The 27554-nt window shown below is 40.7% G+C and overlaps 1 protein-coding gene across 5 annotated transcripts in view; it reads right to left on the bottom strand.

The window, feature by feature from the left end:
- Nucleotides 1-27554, bottom strand: part of FAM178B (family with sequence similarity 178 member B) — a 160289-nt gene that overhangs the window by 53072 nt on the left and 79663 nt on the right. For all 5 annotated transcript variants that reach the window (XM_072633788.1, XM_072633784.1, XM_072633789.1 and 2 more), the window contains 4 exons: nt 15749-15881; nt 1164-1257; nt 654-830; nt 96-193 (listed from right to left, as the gene is read on the bottom strand). In XM_072633788.1, the coding sequence (XP_072489889.1) occupies nt 96-193; nt 654-830; nt 1164-1257; nt 15749-15881 (502 nt within the window). The remainder of the gene's footprint in view (nt 1-95; nt 194-653; nt 831-1163; nt 1258-15748; nt 15882-27554) is intronic.

Here is a 27554-nt window from a genome sequence, read left to right as displayed (position 1 = left end):
AGTCTTTTGAGACCTTGGCCCCAGTCTTAGAGCTTCACATAGACCCTGAAGAGGTGAAGTGTCTCACTGTGGAAATAGAGATGGAAAAAATGTACCTGCCACGGGTAGTAACGTCCAGGACAAGCTGCACTGCAGCCAGCAGGTTGTGATGGTGATCAGACACCCAGCTCAACATGCAGCACAGTTCTGGGAGCTGCCAAAAAAGGAAATGGTGATCATTAAGGTTGGTGTGTAACACAGAAGTCATGCTGCTGTCTCCATTTTACAAGAGCCCCAACCAAGTCACAAGCCAGGCACTTTGGAAGGAACCAAACACACTCCAAGAACACAGCACTTAGAGGCAGGTTCATGAAGGCATTAGAATTACTAAGGTGTAAAATGAGATAGAAGTTTGGGGCAGAGACCCTGATTTTTTTTTAAAACCCTGAGGTCACTCACCTAAGAGGGCAGCAGGAGATACCCTCCTTGGTCATTTGTAAGTACTATTAACCCCCCATGTAATAACACTCCCAACAAAAGATTCAAGAAATTCTAGAGTAAGAAAAGTGCTAGCAAAGTACAGAGGGCTTTGAGTGGCAGGGGTAAAAATGAGAGATATAAGAAGCATGTGGATCTCCAAGACAGGGTGGTGGGAGAGGCCTCTTATTACCTACCTTCTCTGACCAGTCTTTAACATCTTCAAGTAACATGAGCAGGAGCTGCTGGAGGTCGGCACTGGGCAGAAGCCGTAACTGTCTGTCCAGACTGGCTCGGCATATCAGGTACATCAGGCTGAGCAGTTCCCCATCTGTGTAAGCACCCGGTCGGGCCATGACACACAACGTCAGGAACTAGAGAGAGAGAAATCACATGGGAAGGGGGTATCAGAAATGCCCAAGGGAAACAACAGTGCCAGTCTTAGGAGACTTGGTGGGAAAGTTTTGGCTATGGATTCCCTTTAGCAACACTGGATATGATTCAGGAGAAAGGAGGACTGAAAGAAGCCTGAGCCCCAAGTCACTTCACGGGGTAAGGCACTGGCTCAAAGATTGGGGGGGCAGGAGAGAGGGAAAGAAAAAAGAAAAGAAAAAAGAATTGGCTGTTACATTCATCATTCATACCACAGGGCGGGGGTAGGCAGAAATGTATGGAAGAAAAGGGAGAGTGGATCTACCCAGACTAACCTTACAGATGTAGCTAAGGCTAGTTTCCAGCTCAGTCTTTGGTGTAGAACTCTTTTGCTCTCTTGAACCCTTACTATCATCAGTCTCAGAGACCCTAAAATGAGGAAAAAACAATAAATATGTATAATAGAAATATGCAATCAGGAGAAGGCAACAGGAACCTGAGAGATAGAGGAGGGGCAGGAGTCTTGTCCAAACCACAGACTGAATTCAGAGATACATGAAAAGCTAAAAAAACCCAGCTGCCCTGTCATTTTTAAATTAGAAAATGCTGCCTCTAGTTTTGTTTTCTACCTGAAATCCCACCTATTAGCAACACAACTAACCATCCTCCCATTCACCCCTGCTCCCCCTCACCTTCCAGTGACAGAAAAAATACTCCCCCATTTTGTGATCACCTGAATACCTTGAATGCATTATTGTCTTTTCCAGTTAGAATCCAAAGATGATAGATTTAGAGTTAAAAGGAACTTTTAGGATCATCTGATACTACCTCCCCATTTTACAGCAGGGGAAAATGAGGCTCAGAATGGTTAACCAACTTGTTCAAACACACAAACAGTAAATACCAGAGCTGGAGTTTGGGCCCAGATACTAAGACTCCAAATCCAAGGATCTCTCTGTCCCATCCTACCACTTCCAACCTTGTAAAGAAAAGGGTAGAGGGCATTCTATCTGTAGGTAATACTCCTGATAATTGCATGTATGAGAATAATAATAGCTCAGATGTGTTGACCACAGTGCATGAGAGAAGTACAACTAGTTAAAGTCTTCTTTTCACATTTATTTCAAAGAACTAGTCTGGTTTTGGTCTTTAGTCAGACAACCTGAGTTTGTATACTGGCTTTGACACTAGTGGTGGACCTTGTGCAAGTCACTAAATGTCTCTATGCCTCAGTTTTCTCATTTGTAGAATGGGAATAATACACTGCCTGCCTCACCAACTTGGTCTAAGTAAAGTACTTTGAAAACCCTAATATGTTAAATATTATAATTCCTGAAAGGCATCCTGGCATAAGGGATAAAGGGCTGGCCTGGGAGTCAGTAAGACTGGCCTGATTCAAATACTACCTCCTACTCCCACAGATTGGCTGTGTAATCACAAGGACATCAACTAACATCTGACCTGTATCAGTAGAGGGGACTCCACCCCAAGAGTTCCCCACACCAATAAAATCACAAATTGAGGTGATCACAATTCTCAGAGGAGCCTTTCAGGACCCATAGGAGTTGGTATCAGTGGTCTAATGTGGAGGGCCTAGGGGTGGGCTCAGTCACCCTTTCCTGATTTTAGCATTTATTAGGAACAGAAGACGTCAGAAAGAGAACCCTGGTGTCCACTGGGTCTGGGTGGTACATCTAGACTAAGCTGGGCTTATGTCCACATGCAACTATGTATGATATTATAGACATATGCCTGTGTGAATCTCAGCACGTCAATGGGAATAGTTTGATATTTCTTGGTGTGTTTCTGAATTTGAACTTGTATCATTATGCACAATGATTGTAAATGTGACCTTTCCACAATATTATCACAGAGGAATGAGGAATGTTGATAATGGGGGCTGATGAATACGCCTGTTCTGTGTTTTTGTGGGGGTAGCATGAAGGTGGTAGGCTACAAATGTGACTAAATCTTTATGTAAGGGGGGATTAAATGGCAACACTTTTCTTCAGGAAAAGAAAGGCTGACCTTGATGACTACAAGAGAGTGAGGAGGAATGGGAGGCCTCCCCAGCACTTTAGCCAAAGGCTGTGATAGAAAGCATTCATGAGGGCTCAATGCGCTGGTTTTCTTTGGGAGCACCATGCAGAGGGTTATAGTCTAACTGACGACAATGGGTTTCTCTATCCCCTGCACTTCTGAGGAATCACTTGACTGAAACTTTGGCGTCTGTGGCTGCTATTCCAAGAACAAGAATCATGCACTCCCATGGGGCTCCTCCAGAGTTCCCAGTGAGAAAGCACGGAGAACAGGGATTTCACAGTTGAACAACCCTCATTCCCCACCTGCACTCAGCTGGCTGTTAGTAAGTCGACATTTCCATAGCTGCCCTTCATGAACAAGGTGATTTCATCTATCCTGTTTCACTTCATACCTGGCTAGAAGCTTTCAACACAGTGGGAGAGAAAGAACTGTGTTTTGGTGGTCAGAATGAGGCGTTTGCCCTGAACAAATCATATCCCTGCTCTGTGTCTCAGTTTCCACATGTGTTCTTCCCAACTGGGAAAAAAATGAGCTTCTCCATATAAAATTAAATGAGCTCTTTCAATGGAAGGGGGTTGCTGTTCTTGTTCAACCTTGTCTGACTCTTCATGACCCCATTTAGGGTTTTCTTGGCAAAGCTACTGGAGTGGTTTGCCATTACCTTCTCCAGCTCATGTTACAGATAAGGAAACTGAGGCAAACAGGCTTAAGTGACTTGCCCAGGGTCACACAGGTAGTAAATAGTGTCTGAAGTCAAATTTTCACTCAGGAAGATGAGCCTTCCTGATTCCAAGCTAGGTGCTCTATCCACTAGCCATCTAGCTGTCCACAATGGAAGTTAGTGGATAAAATATGCTTGGTTCTAGCCCTCACTATAGATTACCTTAGTTTTGTTTTTAATTCAACAAACATTTAAGTGGCTGATGTGCCAAACAATGTACTAAACACTGGGGAGAGAGAGCAAGTTTAGCTATGCTTTGGTCGCTGCTTTTCTGAAACGTAAAGGTAAGCATACAAATAAGATAATCACTAATAATTATAACTATAACATGAGAAGTACATTAGAAAATACATTAAAAAGAGATAGGGAATGGACTATCATTTCTGACAAGCTTCACTTAGGAGGAAGCATTTCAGCTGAGCTTTAAAGGGATTCAAGGGGTAAGAAGAGACACTGTGGAAATTACAGGCATAGGGAATGGCAGAAGCAAAAGCTCGGAGGTAGGAAATTATAAGGGACAGAGAACAGTCCAGTTTGGTTCTCCTTTTATCTAAATTTACTTCTCCAGCACAATATAGTGGAAAGGCTGCTAGATTGGGAGTTGGGAGAGATCTGGGATCAAATCCTGCCTCTGGCACTTACAAGCTTTGTGACAATAGGTAGAATATTTAACTTCCTTAAGCCTCAGTTTTCTCCTAAGAAAAATAATAATTTTGTCAGTTTTGGCTCACCCCCTAATTTAATATCAAGGAATTAATACCAACACTATTTCTGAAGGCGCTATCTAAAACATCCAATGGCCTGAGGTGGGGGTGGGTCTCCTTTTGGCTTGGTTCAATCAGTGAGCCACTTTGCCAGGAGCTGGGCTGACTTGGGCTGTCACTCCAAAGGCCGGAACAAAGCTGTCCTGGCAGGAAGCAGTACTGCACATCCCACAGGCAGGTGCTGCTAAATAAAAACAGGCTTGTCGATTTCAGCTCTGCACAACACATGGCAAAAGCCAATGCGAGGGAGAAGAATCAATGCTGAGCTAATGGAAAAGAAGAAACAAACCTTCCATGGATCAAATTACGCTGTCCCCAAAACAGCCAGTTAGAAACAGCTCCTCAGGCTTGACAGAGTACCGCTTTGATGTATTAATTGCCGTCTATTTATCCATTTACCCTATTCAGCCAGGCTGCCCTTTCCAAGAGCTGAATGGATGAAAGCATCTGACACCATGAGAACAGTACTAGGACCTGATGGTCAGAGCAGAGAAGAGCCTTTCACCGGGACTCAGAGCAGTGCTAGGCACTGGCCTGGAGGGGCTCAGCTCTGTCTCTCATTCAGGATAAGAACTGGGGGACTCAAGTTATTGACTATGAACCCTGGTGCGTTAATTCAGTCCTTACTCTCAAAATCTGATTATACACAAATGACTTTCAGACTTATTTCACCAAAGTTCCTTTAGGTATCTGGTTCAGCTGTTGTTCAGTTGTTTCAAACCTCATTTGCGGTTTTTTTTGGCAGAGATATTGGAATGGTTTGCCATTTCCTTCTTCAGCTCATTTTACAGATGAGGAAACTGAGGCAAACAGGGTTAAGTGACTTGCTCAGGGTCACACAGCTAGTAAGTGTCTGAGGCCAGATTTGAACTCAGGTAGATGAGTCTTCCTGATTGTAAGCCCAGTGCTCTATCCTCTGCAACACCTAGCAGCCTTCTATGACTGTACATGGAGGCATAAATTCATATTGAGTGGTCTCAGATGGTCCTCTCAAGTTTCTACACTTCTCTCTACTTTTCTCCAGGTGTTTATCTGCTAAGTCTCTTTCTTCCTTCCCACACTCCACACTTAATCCCTATTTATTCCCTTCAAAGTATACCTTGTTCTTTCTACTTTCTATTTTCACCCTCATCTTTCTCTTCAAAACAGCACTCTTAGTCTTAAGGACTCCTATGTACACCAAACCAGCGACAAACATCAGTCACCAAGAGATTTGAACATCATCGTACGGGGAGTACTTTGTCTTCCTGATAGGGGAAAATCCCTAACTTCTGGATGACAAGTGCTATTGTCCCTTATTTTAAAGTCGAAAATGAGCCAAAGAGAGAGGAAAAGTCTGCTCAGAGTAACCTAGCAAAACAGTAATGCTGTCATCCAGACAGCTTCAGCATTCTGGTTTCGGAACTCCAAATTATTGCAAGCATTGGCTGTGCCTCACTTTAAAGCAGCTAAGAGTGAGTAAATGCAGGAAGCAAACTAAGGAGTCCCGAAGGTAGAACTCATTGAGAAGTAACAGGAAAAGCCAGGCAGAAGAAAGTCCTTGGGAGAAAACTGCTCTGAGGGCTGACCATTTAAAGCCACTTTGACTGGTCAGGAGGAGACACTAGCTAAAGATGAAAGCTCTGAGTGTATCCACCTGCAGAATGTGTTAGGCTGCTGTTGGCCCAGACATTCAAATAGATCAAGGTGACAGAGGGGCTTCTGCAACCTGACAGTTCTATGCTTCTGTTCCTTATCTGGCTCCAATGAATTTCCTAATTCTTAGTAAAACTTTTAAAACTTGGACTCTGCCTTAGCTGAATTAAGGGAAGGGTGCTGTGTATATGCTCAGTCTAGAGAGTTATGTGGAGTTTTCACTGGAGGTCCCATTCAGGTTGGTAGCAGCAAGAGGGAGAGGTGGAAGGATCTCTCTGGGAAGTGGACTTTTGATTTCAGTGGCCAAAGCTGCTCTGGGCCTTCTAAGGATACTTGCCCATGAAACCAAAGACAGCTTTTAGCCTAGAGTTTTTCACAGTTCCTTATATATTCTTTAATGATGTGTCGCACCCTTATAAGGGAGATACTTTAGTCAGTCCACCCCATCACGACCAGATAATTCCCCCCTCTAACAAGAGCCATTTCGAGCCTCTTCCCAGACAATGAACCAGGGGAAGAGTGCCCCCTGCTGATGCTTGGGCTCGGTAGGTTTTTCACAGAGGTCTCCCATCTAGCTAGCCCCATAGGAGCATTGGGTATCTCTAAGCTGAATAGCCTGCCAACAACTCACTTAAATGAGACAGAAAAGGGAAACCTTCATTGAGCTCAAGTCCCACTGGGACTGTTAATTTCTCTCTTTCCACAAGACCCAAGGGAAGATACCAAATTATTCTAAATGATTCTTAAAATACCAATTTTTTTTCTGATTCCAAAGAGATGATGTGTTAAGCCTCCAGTACGTCCAAAACCTTGGTAGCAAAGTTATCTACTAAAAAGTTAGTTCCCACAAGTCTCCTAAAGAACCCAACAGAAAGACAACTCCTGTTTGTAGTCTTACATAAAGTCTGAAATCATGCATCTTCTCCCCATTCCATCTCAATAGACTTAATCTTAAAACATGACTCAAGGTTCCAAGTCCAAAAAAACAAAAAGAAAGTAAAAAATTATTGGCCCCCTGCAACTCTGACAATTGCTTCTGATTCTAAGGCAACAGGATTTCAACTGTATCCTTCTATGGAGAAAAGCCAAGCACAATCCATGCTAAGAAATAATATTAGAGATTATATTCCAAAACAGCCATCTCATTCACCCCAATATTTAACATGAGACCTGTGGAGGCCTCTAGCTCTAACACTAGGAGGGCTAGCTCAGACCTAGCCCCCTGCTCCCTCCAAAGAGAGGGAATTTGTGATATAGGAGAATAGGCATGAAGCTAATAAGCCTTAAAGGTACCTAGAGGAGGGAAAAAATCAGTGGTCTTTATAGAGAGTAAAGCAAGCCGAACTGTCAACACCTCCTTCCACTTCTCTACTTATCATCTGACACTCATCACAGAAGCTAAAAGCAGCCCATCTGATAGCTGCTGGCTCCACTCCCTGTCCCAATGCATCTCCCACCTTGCATTTGTTTTTTTCTGTATGTGATTCTCTCCCCCATCCAACCCAGACAAGTGTGATTAAAGTTCTAAGTTGGGGAAGTGGAAAGAAGCTTATTACACTAGATCTGGAACTTAGAGGAAAGAGAAAGGGGCAGGATCTTGGCAGGCTGGCACAAGTGTAGGTTATTTATAGCTACAGCAGAATGTGGTAAAGTTTAGTTTGGCACCAAATTACTCAATATAACTTTGGAGCAGATAGTGGGAGTTCAAATTCATGTTCTTAGCATAATTCTATCTTTCTGCTGATGCTCATTCATCCATTATATGTAACAAAGGCCTAAGGCACCTATGGCCTTGACCTCAATTAATCATGATCAGTGCAAAACCCTACCTACAGTGTAGGTAGGCACTCACTGCCCACTGTGGTTTTACAAAACCTAGCTGCATTGCCCACTGTCAACAAAGGGTGTTAAGACATTTTTCTAATCAGTTCCAAAACTAAAAAAAAAAAAAAAAATTAACTATAGTATGAAAACTATATACAGAACTTTTAGGAAAAAGTGTGTCAAAAAATCCAAATAAAATAAGGCATTACCACTCAAATAAATTTGGGGATCACTGCTATAGCAAATGTGAAGACCCTAGGTACTAATTTACCAAAGCTAATTTGGAGAGAAGACTCACACTATATAAGAACTCTAGATGAGGTTCCAGCAGCTCTGAAGAGAAGGCCTGGGCACCATGGAGCTGGCAGCATCATGGTTCCCTATCACTTTGAGGGACAACTTCCACTTCAGGCTATTTTGTACCTTCCACAAAATGACAGGGTGGCATTACTTCATCCTTGGGGATCCAGGTGACTGAAATTTCCTCAGAAATTACAGAAAATCTGTAGTGGGGTTCTAAAGGATATTTCAAAGCTCCAAGGTGGGAGAGTAGATTGGGATACTTGAACAATGTGGAGTTTTATGAGACAGAACTCAGGAAACATACAACCACAATCCCATTAGATATGATGGGATTCTGATCCTCCAAATGAATATGTAATTAATTGAACTCATGATTCTAGAAACTGTAGCCCATTGTCTTAATCTGTTATCCTCTCCCCCTACCTGCCCTAATTTACAGACCTGCTAATATCAAAGTGCTAGATCCTTCACTTCAATCCTAAAGATCAGAAATAGGCATAGAAGATACTCACCACCTATCTTGAGCTATACAGAACATTAAGTAACAGGGCTTAAGGACTAATTTCAACCTTAATTAAGAAGGTTTAAGGGATGAATGTCACTCCATCTCCTGTCTCTCTACTCTTCCACTGGCTAACCCTTTTGCCTTGGGTTCTCTACTTCCTCACCTCTTGGTTTCCAAAGCTTCCTTCAAAGAATCAGCTCAAATCTCATTTTTTGAAGATGGACTTTCCTGGTCTCCTTGGCTACCAATGCTAATCATCTTTATCTTCTTAGTACATACTTCTAGGTTCCTCCTTATTTTCATGTTTTCTCTTCCACTGGAAGTATACTCTTTGAGAATAATGTTTTGTTTTGTCTTAGGGCAGGGGTGGAGAACCTTCGGTCTGACCTAGAGGACCATTTGTCTTAGGGTTTGGGTTTTTTTAGTCTTTCTTTGTACCCTAAGAGCTTAGCATAGTGTCTGGCACACAGTATGCATAATGCTTGATAATTAACCATGTATCTCTTGGGGGTGGCATAGATAAAACAGACAATCAGATCAGATTGTCCTGAGATCCTACCTAGATTTAGAACTGGAAAGGCCCTTACAGATCCTTTAGTCCAACTCTTGTTATACTAAGTGAAAGGAAAAGGAAAGTGAAGTGACTTGCCCAATGTCACACACATCCAAATATAGCTCTCTTCTTGTTATAGTACTCGCCTCTTCTCCCTGCTCCCAGTGATATATTTTTCCCCTTTCCCCTCTGGTTGGGTGTCCCAATTTCAAACTCTCTAAAATGAAATCAAATTCTTCAGCGGAAAGATGAGATTAAAACCTCTTCTCAGACTATAAACACTGCCCTCCCTATAATCTTAGAACAATTTATAGCTCTTTCTACAACACAGCAGAAGACAACTAAGCCTACACTACTTCTTGGGGAGTTATGCTTACTCCCTATAATGAAATAAGAAGCCACTTGGAACCTTTACTGTATAGTCCACAGATGGACACCCAGGTTAGCCATTAAAAAAAATATAGGTCACATATGTGTAGCCAGAGCTTCTGCATACTTTTTTCATCTCTGTGGAGAACAGAGGACCCAGAAAATTTCTCAAGAGAGACAAAACAGAATTGAAGACATGCCACCAAAAGTGAGATGGCTCTGATCCTCCTTTCTGGGAAAGAGAGGGAACTGCTGAATCTGTACAGCTCTGAGTTCACTCTGAGAGGAAAATAGATAATATTTAGATAAGATAGAGGAGGAAAATTTGTCTTACACTGCAGGATCTGGGATTGCCTTCTTCTCTTTCTGCCACTGACTTGGAAGAGGAACTTTCTGGTAACCATGGAGAAAATGGGGACGAGTAGCTACAGTGAATGGATTCAGATAACTGAGTTTCCATGAGAAAGAGAGGCATAGCCTGGGCAGCTGTTGCAGCAATAGATGCCCCAGCTGCTGCTGTGGCTGCTGCAGACAAAAACATGAATAGTTGGTGTGTGAGATAATCAGAGCCCAGTATAGAGGGAGATTCTAATCCTAGAGATTTTTCCCTCTGAGATTATTTCCAATTTATCCTATCTATATCTTGTTTGTTCCTTGTCTCTTCCATCAGACTGTGAACTTCCTTTAAGGTAGGGACTGTTTTTGACTTTATATCCCCAGCAGTTAACACTATTCTTGGCACAGAGAAGGCACTTTAATACATGTTTGTTGACTGGAATTGATTTGATTTGATGTGGGGATTGGTTGTTGTCCTTCATTCTCAAAGAGGACCAAAATGACATCACTATGTTGGAATCAAGATACAGTGAGTTTGACTGTGGTTGGTCAAACCAATATGAGCTTGGAAGTCTCTAACAGAGGTCAGGAAAAAATAACCTATGTGAACATGTGGAGTGGAGATGTCTCTAAATTTGCACCTCTCACATTTCTTTTCAGCTACTGAAATTCTGCATTGCTCACAGAGCACAGTGCCTTCTTTGATGCGGGGACAACATACTGGAAGTCCTTTGTCTCCCATGTCATGCAATCAATTCCAAAGTTCTTCAGAGAGACCTTGAGAGTGTCCTTGTATCACTTCTTCTGACCATCATGTAAGAACCTGCCTTGCATGAGCTCTTCATAAAATAGTCTTTTAGGTAAACATACATTTGGCATTCGGACAATGTGGCCAGCCCACTGGAGCTGCACTCTCCACAGTAGAGTCTGAATGCTTGGCAGTTTAACTCAAGAAAAAACCTCAGTGTCTGGTACCTTATGCTGCCAGGTAATCTTCAGAATCTTTCTAAAACAATTCAAATGAAAGTGACTCATTTTCTTGCCATAGTGCTGGTGCACTGTACAGGTTTCACAGGCATACAACAATGAAGTCAGCACAACAGTTCTGTAGATCTTCAATCTGGTAGGCAGTCTAATACCTCCTTCTCCTCACACTTTCCTTTGGAGGCTCCCAAACACTGACCTAGCTCTGGCAATGCATGAGTCCATGTCATCATCTATGTGTACATCCCTGGAAAGTATACTGCCAAAGTAAGTGAATGCACAGTATTTAAAATTTCTCCATTTACTGTAACCAATGGTTCTACAGATGGATGATGCTGTGCTGGCTGGTGGAGAATCTCTGTTTTCTTGCTGTTAAGTGTTGGGTCAAAATTAGCACAAGCAGCAGAAGACTGATCCATACTTTGCTGCATCTCAGCTTCAGAGGCTGCACTGAGTGCACAATCATCCACAAGAAAAAAATCATGCATCAATTCTCCCTCCACTTTGGTCTTGACTTGTAGCTTTTTCAAGTTAAATAATTTACCATCAGAGTGGTAGTTAACCTTGATGCCATTTCGTCCTTGTTGAAGGCATCTGACAACACTGGTGAAAACACCATGCTAAAAAAGCATGGGAACAAGCACACAGCCTTGCTTCACTCCATTGGTAACTGTGAAAGGATGAGAGCATCATCCATTACTGAGAATCCAGGCAAGAATGCCATCATGAAATTGACAATTCATCACAACAGTGATGAACTTCTCTGGGCAACCCAATTTTGACATAATTTTCCAAAAGCTCTCACAACTGACAGTATCAAAGGCCTTGGTTAGATTGATGAATGTTGCGTAGACTTCTGTCCTGCTTCTGGCATCTCCCCTGGAATTGTCAGGCAACAAACACCATATCAACCATTCCTTGGCCCTTTCTGAAGTCACACTGACTCTCAGGTAGATGACCATCTTCCAGGTGAAAGATCATCCTATTAAGGAGGACTCTGGCAAGAATCTTGCCAGCAATGAGTAGGAGACAGACCCTATCGCCCACCCCATGAATGTCACAGAACAAACTCTTTCCTTTCCCTTTATAGAGATGGACAATGAAGTCATCCTTGAACTCCTGGGGGATAACCTCCTCTTGCCATATAACCCAAAAAATTCAGTCAGCTTTTGTATGGGCAATGAACCCCTTCACTTGTAAATCTCATCTAGAATAGAATCAGCACCAGGTGCTCCACCAAATGAGAGAAGCCTAACAGCATTCAAGACCTCTTCTTCAGTTAGATATTCAGCTAAAGAGGGAGAGACTTCAACCTGAGGTATACAGTCAATGGCTTCAGCATTGATTAATGATGGTCTGTTGAGGGTTATGGAAGCATTCAGCCCATCTCACCAGGATCATGTCTTTTAATGAATGTGGCTTCATTTGCACTGAGTAGCTGACATGTGTTGTAGGTCTTTAACTCATAAATAGCCATCAAGGTATCATAAAAGCTCTTCATATTGTTACTATCAGCATAAAACTGAATTTCATCTGCCTTCTTACTGAGCCAATAAATCTGCATCTCTCTAAGCTTTACTTGCACTTCACTTTTATGGAATTAAAAGCTGCCTTTGTAGAGATGAATGAATTATCCTGCTGATAAACCCTATAGAGTTCTCGTTTTTCTTTTAGTAGCTTCTGAATTTCCCCATCATTTTCATCAAACTAATATCGATGTTTGCCAGTGTTCTGGCCCAGATAAGCAAATGCAATGCTGTACAGCATATCTCTGCAAGCTTCCCATTCTTTTTGTTCTCCTCTGTTGCCAGCTCTGTGTTGGCTCAGTTTTACTCTCCAAGTTAACAACAAACCATTCCCACTTGGAGAAGTACTTTAATCTGTTGACATTAAGTCTTCTGGTAGTCATTTTGCCTTGGAGCTGCTGCTTTTGTCAAATGTGAATATTTAGCTTGGAGAGGATGAGTCTATGATCAGTCCAGCACTCTGTGCCACACATTGTCTTTACCACTGTCACATTCTATCCATTTCTTCTCCTTACAATGATAGTCTATTAAATACCAATGTGTGTTGAGGGAGTGCATCCATGAAGTTTTATTGTGTTTAGGTAAACAGAAGACAGTGTTGGTGGTGAGAAGGTCATAAGATGCACAAGTCTTCAGTAATAAGTGACTGTTGCTGTTTCTGACTCCATGACTCCCTGCCACATCTGGTAGTCTGTACCTATCCTTGCATTAAAGTCACCCTGACTTATAAACTTCTCCTCTTTTGGTACAATGATGATGAGGGTCTCCAGGTCTTCATAAAATTTTTCTGTAACCTCATCAGGGTTCATCATAGTGGAAGCAAAAGCACTGATGATGGTGGCATAGAGCTTCCTTGCAAGCAGCAATTCCAAGGTCATGAGCCTGATATTTACTCCTTTTGGTAGGCAAGCTTGGTGACTAGATTAGTTTTGGCAGCTTAATGGCACTCCCCTTCATTGCAGCCACTCAGGAAAAATGTGTATTCCAATTTTGTAAAGCAGGCTTTCATTTGCCAGCCTTGTTTCACTCCAGGCTGCTATTTGGATATGATTCCTGCTGAGTTCTCTTGCAACTAGAGCTGTTTGTTTTTTGGGTCTACTGAACTTCATGTTGTCCATAAGTGTGTGCACACTCCGTGTACTGATAGTGAGTGGGATGATCTTTGCAAAAAGTTTTTGTACATTTTTTTGTATTCCAACCACAGGGTGGTATCCCTGCCTGCCATGGTAAGCAGGCCAGGGTTGGGTAAAGCTGACAATTTTTAGGGCACCTTTTCTAGATCATTCCTTACATCAGGAAGTGAGGTGTGTGGTCCTTTAAAAAAAAGGGCTGCTGAGACACCTAGGGGGCTGCTGAATTCCACTTCAGCTTTCAATGAGATGACCCTATGGCCTGAGTCACCTGTGTGCAGAGTTGTGACTACAACTCTCAGTGTTGCTTCAGCACTTACCTTTTACCACAGAACTCTGAAATAGGCAAAAATGGTTAAATGGTATGGATGATATCTTCTGATTCATGTATAAATTAGATTTAAGTGAGGTAGAGTTGCAAAAAGTTGGCCTCACTTTCTCTTCCAGAGTCATCAAAGTCTAGTAGCAAGACAAAGTCAAGATGACTGGTAAAGGCTGTGTCTTCAGTGTCTAACCAAGTTCTAAGAACTCCACAGCACCTCCTTCTGCCTCCTTCATGGCCACTGGAACAAACAGTTCTCATCCACTCATTCTCCTGGGGGAAGCAGGGAGAAGTCTTCACATGCTTGGGGTTGACACCCACCAACTCACTGAAGAGTTTGAGACAACTTGTTTGCCCTCCATCTGGTTTAGCCTGTCTGCCAGAGTGTGGCTGTTGTGCATGCTACAGCTTCTTGGAGCCACAGGTGAGTACTGGGTGAATCAGATGGACACCAAAGGTGGAAAACAGCCCTGAAAATGGCTTGGCAGTCCTCACACCAGAGATCTGAGTCTTCCCTAAACACAATCTACACCCTAGTATGGAGATAAGGACCATAAGCAGAGAGGATCCCAAGCTGCAGAGACTAACAGCTATTAGTGAATTTCATTGGCCTGGGGAGTTGGAGGAGGAGATTGAGTTCTATCACCCTTTTCCCCCACTTTCCCTTACTTCTTGTGTGTCTGAGATGAGGGCAGAAAGTCTCTTTTCTTATTGTTTTCTACAACTTTTGGGTTTAGACCCAAGTTAGTAGTTCAAGAATACTATCCATTCCTAAAGAAATGGAAGGAATATGGGAGAAGGTTTGACTCTAGCTAGAGACCCATGTCTCCATCTAGCTACATTTGATCTATTTCCTTTCACTGTATGCCATATTATAGTAAACTATCAACAACTAATAACTAACATTTATATATTGCTATGTGCCAAGCGCTATGCTAAGCACTCTACAATTATCTCAATTTGATCCTCACAACACTGTGAGCTAGGTGCTAATGTTCATTCCCATTGTACACATAATGCTGACTGAATCTGTGAATGTGGGGAAACATGACCTAAGAAAGGAAGATCCAGAGAGACAGGACTGAGGCTCATGACTTGTGTACAAAGCAGAGATTTTATATTTTCACATGTTGAGTGACAGCTCACTTCATCCCCTAGATTAATTCTCGATATGGATAACAAGGATAGAGTGAAACTTCTTGGTACCACTGCTAAAGCCATGAACTTAACAGCAGAAAAAGCAGTCTAGGTACTTGCAGACTTAGACGGTGGCAGATGGATAGATTGTAGTTGTTTTCAGAAGGTAAATAAACAAAAACTGTTCCACACAAGCCACAGAGAGACTGATAGAACCATCAGGTTAGTGGCTCATGTAAAACAAAGTAATTCAGTAGACAACTCAGACACCGCACTCCCTTAGCTGGATAATGCAGTGACATGCTGCCTTCCATAAGTAGACTTATGGAAGGTGGCACTCCAGCCACACAAGCAGCTTGGGGCTGCGCCACAGATGTCACACATGATTTCTGCAATGTTACAAGAATCTTGGACACAGCTGCCAAATTCATCTTGCTTTAGTGTTGTTTTGAACACACTATTATATGTAGCTATATTTAGTCAAATACATTACTGTATATAGCAGTATTCAAATATATGTACCAAGTTTATAGATTTCTGCCTCATATTCATATTTACTAGTATTTGCCCTCTTGTTAGACTTTTAGTCCCTGGGGTGGGGGCTATCTGATCTAGCTTTTGTATTTCAGCATAGATAGTACTATAATACTGTGCCAGGGTTTGAGTTCAAAAAATGCTGAATAAATGGTACTAATTGAGAAAACTTTCTAGTAAGAATCTTAACCAAGGGTTAAGATTTCCTAAAATTCATGAAGAGGAAACACTTACCTCTTATCATAGAAAGAAGGCTTAAACTGAAGAAATGCTTTGGGATACAAGTTAGGGCCTTTTGCTCCCAGGCTCTGAAAGGCTGAAATAATCTCCTGTAGTTTTGGACACCACAAATAGGTGTTATCTCCACCTGTGAAGTCAAAGTCAAAGGTCATATGGTATCAGGTTAAGTAAATAAAAGAAGACCCTTAGGGGGAAAAAAAGGTTAAAGAATGTTATCTCTAGCACTTATAGAAGTATTTTATGAACTCAGGACTCCTTGATCCCTTGCTAGACATATATCAAAGGAGAGCAAAGACAGAAAAGGCTCATATACACCAAAATGGGGATAACATCATTTTTTTGTGGCAAAAAAACCCCCCAAAACTAGAAACCTCTAAATACCAATCATACCTTTACCTGGTGTTCCATAGCCTAAAAAATCTAACAAGGTATATACCCAGCAGGAATGGATAGGGCAGTGGGTGTGAATTTTGCTGAACTAATTTAACTAAATTAGTAAAAACATAAATCTTATTCTTTGAACAAAAGGAAAGACTGTTTATAACATTTTCTTGAGAAAATTTACAGACAGAAGAGCAGAAAAATAAAATGCAATGTGCTACACATTTTCCCAAATGGCAGGCACCAACATGTATGGGACACTGCCCCGCCTCAACCTGCCAACCTTGCAAATAGCAAAGTATGTGACTTCTAAAAAGATTCTATGTGCCACTCATGGAATCAGTACACCAAGATTCTCTCATTTTTGCTGAATGGTCTCATCTAAATTTCCTATCTTTGGCTAAGCCTCCATTTCCCTCTCTGTGAGAAAGAAAAGTATCTCCTTTCTAAAAAATACACAAATACCCAAGAGCCAGAAATAAACTTGACCAACAGGTACCTGAACAGGAGAGAAACTGAAAAGAAGTCACAACTCATGAAACTAGGCTAACCATGCCAAGAACGCAAATGTTTAATTTGGAATTGGGTAAGCTCCCATTGCCAGATTATCATTCAAGAACTCAGACCCAAGCGCTCAAATAACATTCCAGAATACCTTATACCTCTTGTCATAAACATGAGAAGAGAACTCAATCTCTACTGATTTCCAGAAAGTGAAGACTCAGCAGTCCCTTAAAACCACTTCCTCATCTCTACAGCTAATCTATAAACAATGAAGCCTGGGTTCTCAATGAGACATGAACTTAAAGCTAAACTACCTTGAAGCAATGGGATTACTCACATTGAGTTTCCCTTATGCTAGAGGCATCAAAGCAGAAAGATGAGTACTTTGGGAAAGGTGAACCAGGGAAAGGGACAACTCCTAAAACTCAGTAAGGAGCTCTGATACCCTACTGATGGCAGGGTCAAAGAACATGGAATGACAAGCAGAAGAGCACTAAATCAAAAAGGCTTCCATAAACTGGCTGTTGCCACGTTTATTACTTTGGATTGATACATAAGGTTAGGCAAGTTACATCAGAATTTAATTGTACTGCAAAGAAAAAAACACTTTCATGGATTTGCTTCACTCTCTCAACCAACTTGAGAGAGGCAATAACATCTGTTGCCCATTTCTTAAAGTTGTTAAGTGGAACGATTCTTGGGAAGCATGATGAGATTTCAGGCACAACGGTGGGATGTGTTTGCACAGTCATAGAATCACAAGTTTGAGTGGACCTCTGTAGCCACCTAGTCCAACCCACAGACAAAAGGAATACCCATTATAACAGCTATGGTTTGTCCTTCGTTCTTGAAGAGGACCATGACATCAGGGAGGTGATGACATTACTTGCAATTGACTTTGATTTGAGTGAGGGTAGGCTGAGCAAAGTCACCAGCCTCACTTTCTCTTCCAGAGCCAACATGGTTCAGTGGCCAGATATTGATCAGGATGACTAGAGATGGCCCAGGATGCAGTTCTTTGGTCCAGAAGACAAAAATACAGTCTAAAACTTCTGAACACAAGAATACAAAGTGCCAAAAACCCTTAGGCTGCAAACTCCAAGACACAGCAATTTAATTTTTAAATTCTATTGAGCCAAAGAACTGAGAAAGAGAGGGAACAAGTTAGGACACTGTGGGAGTAGTGGGGGTGGGGGTTAGGAGGATTGGCCTGCAGTGGATAGGGACAGGAAGATGGTAGGAGGGAAGGATTGGGTCTACATGATATTTCACTAAGGTAGAAGGAAAGAGTCCAGCATTCAGCTGGGGTCATTTTCATCCTCCCCAAAGTCATTTGGAGCAGAGACATAGCTTGGAGAAATATGAATTGCCCAACATGGGAGGAGGCTGAGATGCTTTGAGATCCAGGTCTTAAGGAAACCACCATGAGAGGGGAGGGAGTTAGAAAGTGAGCAGTAGGGGAAAACAAGAGAGAAAAAGACTGAAATTAACAAAGGTCTCAGGAGGAAAAAAATTCAAAGACTTAGATCATAAGCAGATAAACCAAGAGGGAAGACATTAACAGCAGAAAGAAATCGGACCTCCAGCTCAAGTAAACAAATTCAGGCATCTATGAATAAATACTGTAAAACAAAGGGAAATGATTCAACATTTGCTGAGACAGAGGTCCCTGTGGATTATGAGAGCACAGCACCATACATAACACATTGTTCCTGAGTGGTTTAAAAGATAAATGAGAATTGTGAGAACAGAATTTATGGCCTGTACAGGAGAAATCATTGGCTAAACAGCAAAATTTGATTCCAAGATGGCAAGTCTCACCTAAGAAACAAAAGGAAGGACAAATGATTAAGAATGCAAATGCATAAAAGTAAAGAACAATCTGGAAAAGAAGCAAAAAGCAGTAATATTAAAAGAAAACATATTTCCCATACAAGCAAAACTTAATGCATAGATTAAAGATTACAGGTGTCCCAGAAGACAAGAAAACTGTTCTGAACTTTTGAACGCAAGAATACAAAGTGCCAATTTTAAAACTATGTAGATCTCCACCAGAAAAAGAGCAACCATAACAGCAAAAACCCGTAGGCTGCAAACTCCAAGACACAGCGATTTAATTTTTAAATTACATTGAGAAACAAGGAGACAGACCTTCAAATATGAAGGAAAGGAAGACTGTTGCATCTACCAGAAAATACAATGTGTTCTAAAGAACAATGGAGCCTCAAGACACAACCCAAAGAAATCTAGCCTGAAAATGTGAGCTTAACCAGAAATAAAAAGGGATTGATGTTTAATAATAAAGAGGTTTCAAAACACTATTAGGAAGAAAATCAAACCTGAAGTGATTATTTATTTATTTCTCAAATACCTTAATCAATAGAAATGCAGCAGCCAAAGATAGCAACAGTGACAGCTGAGGGACCCTTAAGAGACTTCTTTCTAAATGTACATAAGGCAGAATTCAGAATCTGCTATTGGGATTGTCCCAAAGATGTTGGCAGTGAATCTACAGAAGATGGTGGCGAGGTTGACCTGAGATATTAAGGACTGAATCTCACAACCTCATCATCTACAAATGAATTAATGTCTGGGTTGTTGTTGGGTTGTTTTTTTTTCTAATGTGACTATAGGAGAGTACATGAAATGAATGCATCCTGGTAAAGTCAAGGGCTAATGATGAAGGAAAGATGACTCCAGTGGTCTCTCAAGAAGAGGAAAGCCTGCAGAAGAGAGGGTAGGAAGGTGGTAACAAGGTCTGAAAAGGAGAAGAAAAGGGGAAGCCTTGTTTTAGTAGTGAGAGGGGTTGCCACTGATGAATGTTTCTATGGGTGAAGAGAGATGTTCTATGAAGGGATGCTAGGTATTGTGCTGGGTATTGTCTCTGGGGATTTGGTACTTGGAGGTACCATTTTTTCTTCCTGTCTCAGGAAGAAAGAAGTTGAAACTCCTCAGGGGTAAGTTTTGTAAGGCAATGTTATTATCTGCATAGAGGGGAAATCCCAGAATGGGAACCTAGGAAGTTTTGATTCTATAAGAAATGCAGAGAATAGAGAGAAACTAGATAAATACAGGGGTGATGATCTAGAGAATGAGAGTCTAGAGTAGACAGAAAAGGAAGATGGATAGTGAAGACAGTGAAGGAGAGAAATCCTCACTGGAGCTTTGTAAAAAATGAAAATTTAGAAACTAACAAAGAGGACAAGATGAAGAGGAGGAAAAGAAAGGTGATTCTACTTGACTGGGAAAAAAAAGAGGAAAAATTCAATAACCAGATAAAAGCAGGAAAGAGAAAGGAATTAATAGTAAAAATTCCAAAGCAAAAAGGGTAACAAAAAGGCAAAGCGGAAGGCACCATGCAGGGGCTTTGAAAAAAGAGCCAGTGAGAAAAGACCCACCTTAAAAAAAATTAAGTAAAACTGAAGAGACATAATATTGTACTTACAGAGGACTAGAGAAAAAAAATCTTAACTTGAAAAGGCAATTAGAGATAAATTGTGGAAAATAGAAGCCTAACTTTCATAAATAGTCTAATCAAATTAAAAAAAAGAGTAACAGACTGGATAAGAAAGCAAAACCTCACAATCTAAAACAAGAAATACGTTTAAAAATGGACATACACAGAATAAAACGGAGGGGCTAAAAAAACTGGTCGGCTACGTATCATGTGAATCAAGAAACACAGGAGTTGCAATCATCTGAGAAAATAAAAACAAACATTCAAAAAGTAAAAAAGAATATAAAAAAAGAAATTACAGAACGCTGAAAGGAACCATAGACAACAAACCTGCTCTTTGTTCAGTTGCTTTCAGTTGTGTCCAACCTTTTGGAGCCCCATTTGGGGTCTTCTTGGCAAAGATACTGGAGTGGTTTGCCCTTTCCTTTTCTAGGTCCTTTTACAAATGAGGAAACCGAGGCAAACAGGGTTAAGTGACTTGCCCAGGATCACACAGCCAGTAAGTGTTTGGAGCCAGACTTGAACTCGCAAAGACTCATCTTCCTGATTTCAGGGCCAGCACTCTATCCACTGTACCACCTAGCTGTCCCAGTATTAAACTTAAATGCTCCAAATGCCTTTAGCATCCAAAGCATTCAAATCTTAAAGGAAACATTAACTGAGCCATAAGAATACAAAGCCAATAATATAAGAGAGACAGGAGCTTTCAAACTACATGGAATAAAAAGCTTTCAAAACAGAGAGACTTAGCAAGAGAAATTAAAACCATGTGAAAACAGGATGAAGTACATGTCATTCTATCTGCTACTAGGATTGTCCCAAAATTGTTGGCAGTGAATCTACGGAAGATGAGCTTAAACAGAATCACAAGAGCTGAAAAGGACCTCAGAGGTCACCAAACCCCCTCATTTTACAGATGAGGAAACTGAGGCATAGGGAGGTTAAGTGATTTGCCCAAGTTCACATAGTCAGTAAATGACTGAGGTAGAATTTGAATTCACATCTTCCTGACTCCAAGTCCATTGTTCCATCTTCCATATCACCCAGTTACCTCAATACTCTTATTCACTCGCAAAAAGGAATCATTTTATTCATCTGTACAACAGTCAATACAACATTAAGCATGAAAAGAGTAATGATATAAAAGTAACTTGGTTTTGGAGGATTTCTTTTTTGTGTGTGATTTTCTTAATAGCACAGCATTTCATTTTTTCCAATTACAAATAAAGACAATTTTTAACATCCATTTTTTAAAAACTGAGTCCCAAATTTTTTTCCTCCTTCCCTCCCCTCCCCTATCCCTAATATGTTAAGCAATTTGATATAGTTTATATATGTGCAATCATGTAAAATATATTTCCATATTGGTCATGTAATGAAAGAAGAAACAGACCAAAAGGGAAAACATGAAAACACACACATACACACAAATAAAGAAAGTGAAAATTATATGCTTCAATCTGGATTCAGACTCCATCAGTTCTTTCTCTAGATGTGGATAATATTTTCATCATAAGTCCTTTGGAACTGTCTTAGATTGCTGTATTACTGAGAAGAGCGAAGTCAACATAGTTGATCTTTGCACAATGATGCTGTTACTGTGTGCAGTGTTCTCTTGGTTTCTACTCACTTCACTTTGCATCACTTTATGTAAATCTTTCCAGGTTTTTCTGAAATCTGCCATCTTGTCATTCCTTATAGTACAATAGTATTCCATTGCATTCATATTTCACAATTTATTCAGGCATTTCCCAATTGATCGACAACCCCTCAATTTCCAATTCTTTGCCACCACAGAAAGATCTGCTATAAATATTTTTGTACATATGGGTCATTTTCCCTTTTTCTATGATCTCTTTGGGATACAGACTTGGAAGTGGTATTGCTAGGTCAAAGAGTATGCACTATGCTTTTTGGACATAGTTCCAAATTGCTCTTCAGAATGGTTGTATCAGCTCACAATTTCACCAACAACACATTAGTGTCACAATTTACCCCATACCCTCTTTTGGAGCATTTCTATCTAAATTCCATCAAGAAAGATGAAAATAAGAGAACAGAAATTTTTTAAAATAACAGCTTGCATGTATATAGTGCTTTAAGGTTTGCAAAATCTTAAATATAAATGCAAAATATAATTATCTCATATTTGTAATAGGGACTGACTGCTTAGTGAGGCAGAGCTGGGGCTGGTGAACCTTGTCAGTACTCTCAGATCCTGTTGAGTCCTCTAGCCAGTCACAGCCCTAGTCTTCCCACAGCTCTTGCCCCCATAATATCATCTGCTGCATAAAATATACCAAATTATTTGCTCTAGTAACACTACCAACTTCTGGACTGGGGCCCACTATTTCTCTTTCCCTCACTCCTCTATCTTAATAAGTAATTAAATTTCATATCACAATCCACATGAATTGATCAGAGCAATTCAGAAAGTGGGATCTTACAGTTCTCATTCCCATATTTAAATGAAGAAAGGAGAGAACACGATTGGAAAGCCTCTGACTAAAACACCAAATACATTCAAGTAAACTTTGTGTTCTAGTTTTCCTGACCCTTCCCTTATCCAGAGTAAGTTTTCTGGAGAGCAACAACAAAAAGTGGAATGTGGAGTGGGTTTCAGGGCTCATGTCACTGACCTTAGGTAGCTTTGAGATGTCATGCCCCCTTTCCACCACATAGTTTCACAACTAACTTCCCAGAGTTGTGTGGTCAAAGTGAAACGCAAGAGAAAGATTTGAAGGAGCCTTCTGGTAACTCCTAGGGAAGTACTTTTACTTTTAAAACACTGGAGCCAGAAAATAAGGATATTGGGCCTCAAACATCTGGGTAACAGTTCATCTCCAACCTCTCCTATTCCACTGCTCTAATAGTTGTTTTGTCTGGAAACTATTCCTTTAAGCAACATTCTCAAGATTACTTGAACATTACAGGGCTTCAGGGGGACAAGCTGTGAAAGAAGGGTCATATCTAATACAAAAGTGGTTTTTCCATCTGTGCCAGAGAAACAGCCATGATTTTACATAAGTCAACAGCTCTTGAACTGGTACAGAAGCTGCCCACATATCTCAGCTGGAAGAAGGAAACAGCACAAAGCAAGAGAATGAGCACACCTGAGAGTACCACCCCCAGGAACTCTACTGCCTGCTACTCTACTTTCCTCCTTCTGTCTCCATCCTTTCCTCATACACACTCCTTATGATCTTGGCCATAGGGAATATAGCTCATTGCTGGTTTCACCTGAAATAAATTGTGCGCCTTATGGGTAACACAACAGGGAGCCAGAATCCACATGGCTGCTGTCTGCTCCCTCCTGGAGTGAGTTGCTAGGGAATGTTTCCTTGCATTACAGCCTTAGGGAGGCCAAATGCAATCCTGGCATCTCCTTGGGTCCTCCTTCCACTTAGGTTAGAGTAGACTCTGACCAAGGGTTCTCCACCCTCAGGATCAAGCTTATAACACAGTGTGAGAAGGAAATTAGAGTATTAAAGATCAGTTTGAGGAGTAGAATGATCCAGCCATCTGGATCTAGCATCCTATGCCTCTCTTCTCATTTGAAGCAAAACTCCTTGAGAAAGCTACCCGAAACTGTTCTCTCCTAAGCTATCGATTATTTCTTAATTGTCAAATCTAATGACCTTTTCTTTTTTTCACTACTTAACAGTTTTTTATTTTTTCCAATTCCATATAAAGCTAGTTTTCAATATTCATTTTTATGAGGTTTTGAGTTTTAAATTTTTCTCTCTCCCTTCCTCTCTAAGACATGTACAATCATATTAAATGTAACTCCACATTAGTCATGTTGTGAGAGAAGAATCAGAACAAAAGGGAAAAACCACAAGAAAGGAAAAAAAGAGAGAAAAAGAGTATGCTTCTATCTGCATTCAGACTCCATAGTTCTTTCTCTGGATGTGGATAGCATTTTCCATCATGAGTCTTTTGGAATTGTCTTAGATCAGGGGTGGGGAACCTGTTTCAAGGCCACAGATATGGCCCTCTAAGTCCTCAAGTACAGCCCTTTGACTAAATCCAAACTCCAAGGGGATTTGTTCTGTGAAGTTTGGATTCAGTCAAAGGGCAGCACTTGAGGTCCTAGAGGGCCATATGTGACCTCCCAGCCACAGGTTCCCCACCCCAGTCTTAGATCACTGTAATGCTGACAAGAGCCAAGTCTGTCAAAGTTGATCATGGTACAGTGTTGCTGTTACTGTCTATAATGTTCTCCTGGCTCTGCTCCCTTCACTCAGCATCAGTTCATATAAGTCTTTCCAGTTTTTTCTGGTCTGCCTGCTCATCATTTCTTATGGAACAATAGTATTCCATTACATTCATATACCACAACTTGTTTAACCATTCCTCAATTGATAGGCCTCTCTTCAAATTCCGTAAATACTTTTGTACATGTAGGTCCTTTTCCATTTTTTTGTGATCTCTTTGGGACACAGATCTAGTAGTGGTATTATGCAGTTTTTAGCCTCTTGGGCACAGTTCCAAACTGCTCTCCAGAATGGTTAGATCAATTCGCAAGTCTATCAACAACACATCTAATGCTTTTCTCAGTGGCCTCTACGCAGCCTTTGACATTGTCAATTATGTTCTCCTATTCTATTCAATAATCTCTCTAGGTTTTCATGAAACTGCCCCCTCCTGGTTCTCCTATCTATCTGACCACTGAGTCAGATTACTTCTCCCAATTGCCTTTCAAACTCTTCCTTATTTCCAACTTTTTTATTTACTGTTGAGGGTACTATCATTCTTCCAAATCAGAACACATCGATGTCATTCTAGGTTCTTCCCTCTCACTCACCCCACAGTCTACTGTCAAATCTTTGGTGTTTCTATCTTCACAACATTTCTCATGTATTTCCCTCATTACCTCTTGCCCAACCTATTGCAATAGCCTTCTAATTGATAACCCTGCCTTAACTCTTTCCCTATTCCAAAGCTTCCTCCATTCAACTGCCAGTGACTTTTAAAAATTATACATCTGTCCAAGTCAAACCCCACCCCCCAACGTCTCTCTGTTACACCCAGAAACAAATATAAAATCCTCTCTGGCATTTAAAGCCTTTCACAACCTGGCCCCTTTCTACCTTCCCAGTCTTCTTACACTTTACTTCCCTCCATGTACTCTATGATCCAGCTACACTGGCCTATTTGGTATTCTTTCTCAGGACATTCTCTCTCCCAACTCCATGCTTTTTCACTGGCTGTCCCCCATGCCTGGAACATTTTCTCTCTCACCTTAGTCTCCTAGCTTTCCTAGCATCCTTCAACACTTACCTGAAGGGAGCTGTAGACAAAGATACTCCTCCCCACAACTCCTACACATAGCTCCAAACACATAAATACACATACAAATACCCCTCTTCTACATAGATCTAGAAAAACTATCAGAGCAAGTCCAGGGAAATTAAAGAAAAAAATCAGTCATTTTTTTCCAATCCAGGTTGACATAGAGAGACAGACAAAGAGGTCTGCAGCAACACCAGAGATGAGTTCTAGCCAGGATTGGCCTCATAAGGAGTATTCTAGAGCTAGGGGACACTATGCAAGAAAAGGAGCCCAGATCCAGACTAATGGGGATAGAATTTGTTCAGGGTACTGGAATAGTTCTCAATTAGCAGTTCTGTTGCTCACCACCTAGGCCTGGGTCGCAAATCTGGGGCTAAATGGGGAAAGGACCTTGAGAAGTATTTCAGAGTGAGACAGAGTCATCTACCCTAGGCTGTGTTCCAAGTGAGAAGAATATTCAGATACAAATGGCAGATGTGTGGATCTGACTCCAGAATTGGTACAGGGTCTCAGTTCCACCTTTAGCACAGTCTGAAGCCTGTTGTAGAATAACCAAAACAGGAATCCCAGATTAAAGGAGAGTCTGCAGTTCTGTCACTCTGAACCAGCAGAGTTCTCTAACTGGCTAATAGTAGGAGAGTTCAACAGAAGTCTACTGGAAGTCCAACCAGGACAAGTCCACAAACATATTGCTCAGACACAAACCTAGGTCAACAATTTGCACAGCTCAAACTGGGAGGATAGAATCAGGCTTTGCCCTAGAGCAATCAGATCACTCCAGGAACGCTGAAAGACTACTGCTTCCTAGTTTGAATCATCCCTGAGATTTCACAATAAAGAACTATTATAGTGACAGGAGTGCTCATGATACAAATCCAGAAAAAGATCTACAACACATCTACAAGCAAAGCCTCAAAGAGAAATAGCTTGGGCATAACTTCAAACTAGAATTCCTGGAAGAGACAAAGCAAAAGTTGAAAAGATTTAAGAATATTTTCATAATTGAAATGAGAGCACCAAGAGAAAAGATTGGAAAAAGAAATGAGAGCTATGGAAGAAGGAACTGGAAAGAAAATTAATAACTTGGCAAAAAAGGTACAAAACCTTACCTAAGCAACAAACTTCCTGAAAATAAGAATGGAACAAATAGAAGCTAAGACAACAAGAAATATCTTTAAAAGTCAAAAGACTGAAAAATAGAAGAAAATGGGTGGATATCTCGTAGCAAAAACAATTGATCTGGAAAACAAATTGAGAAGAGAAAAATTAAGAATAACTGGATTACCTAAAGGCCATGACCAAAAAAGAACCTAAACATCATATTTCTAGAAATCATTAAAAAAATTGCCCAAATCTCTTAGAACCAAGGGGAAAGGTGGAAAAAGACACATAAAAATGAAAACGCCCATGAATATGACATTATGATATATGAATATGATATGAGCTATATGCTGATAAATATTTAATAACTGGCTTGGGGGTCAGAGTATTCTCCTGATAGACTTTTAAGTTAAATCAGCATTATTAATAATTTTCTCCTTTCTTAAGTCTAGACAGTCAACAAAGCAGAAAATCAAGTCCTAGTTTACAGCATTTGCCAATTTCTGAGATCTAATTACTCACACTGAAAATTTAGCAATCTGTTCTTACAGGCCAGTTTAAGCTGACTCCAGTACCATTCTGATTACAGTCAAAATCCAGAGTTTCCAGTAAAAGAAAAAAATGCTGCAAGCATTCAGAAAAAAGAACTAAAGTATCAATGAGCCAGTCAGGATTATACATGATTTAGTAGCCACCACGATAGACGAACAAAGAGGCTGGAATTACAATATTCCATAAGGCAAAAGATAGCTTACTCAGAAAAACTAAGTGTAATCCTACAGGGGAAAATGGGTTTTTAATGAAACAGAGAATTTTCCAGCATTCCTGATGAAAAGACCAGGTTGAATAGAAACTTTTGAGATATAAACACAGGAATTAAGAGAGATATAAAAAAAGTAAGCATGAATAAGTAATCATAAGGTACTAAACTGTTTATATTCTAATATGGGGAGATGACACACAAATCTCCTCAGAACTTTATTATCATCACAGGTCACAGAAGGAGTTTAATTAAATGAAAGATCTGAGGATGGTTCTGTTATATTTTGATGATCTTAAAAG

Source organism: Notamacropus eugenii, chromosome 1 (genome assembly GCF_028372415.1).
Source record: "Notamacropus eugenii isolate mMacEug1 chromosome 1, mMacEug1.pri_v2, whole genome shotgun sequence".
NCBI lineage: Eukaryota > Metazoa > Chordata > Mammalia > Diprotodontia > Macropodidae > Notamacropus > Notamacropus eugenii.
Note: the sequence above shows the minus strand (reverse complement) of the source record. Positions and strands in the feature narration are given on the sequence as shown.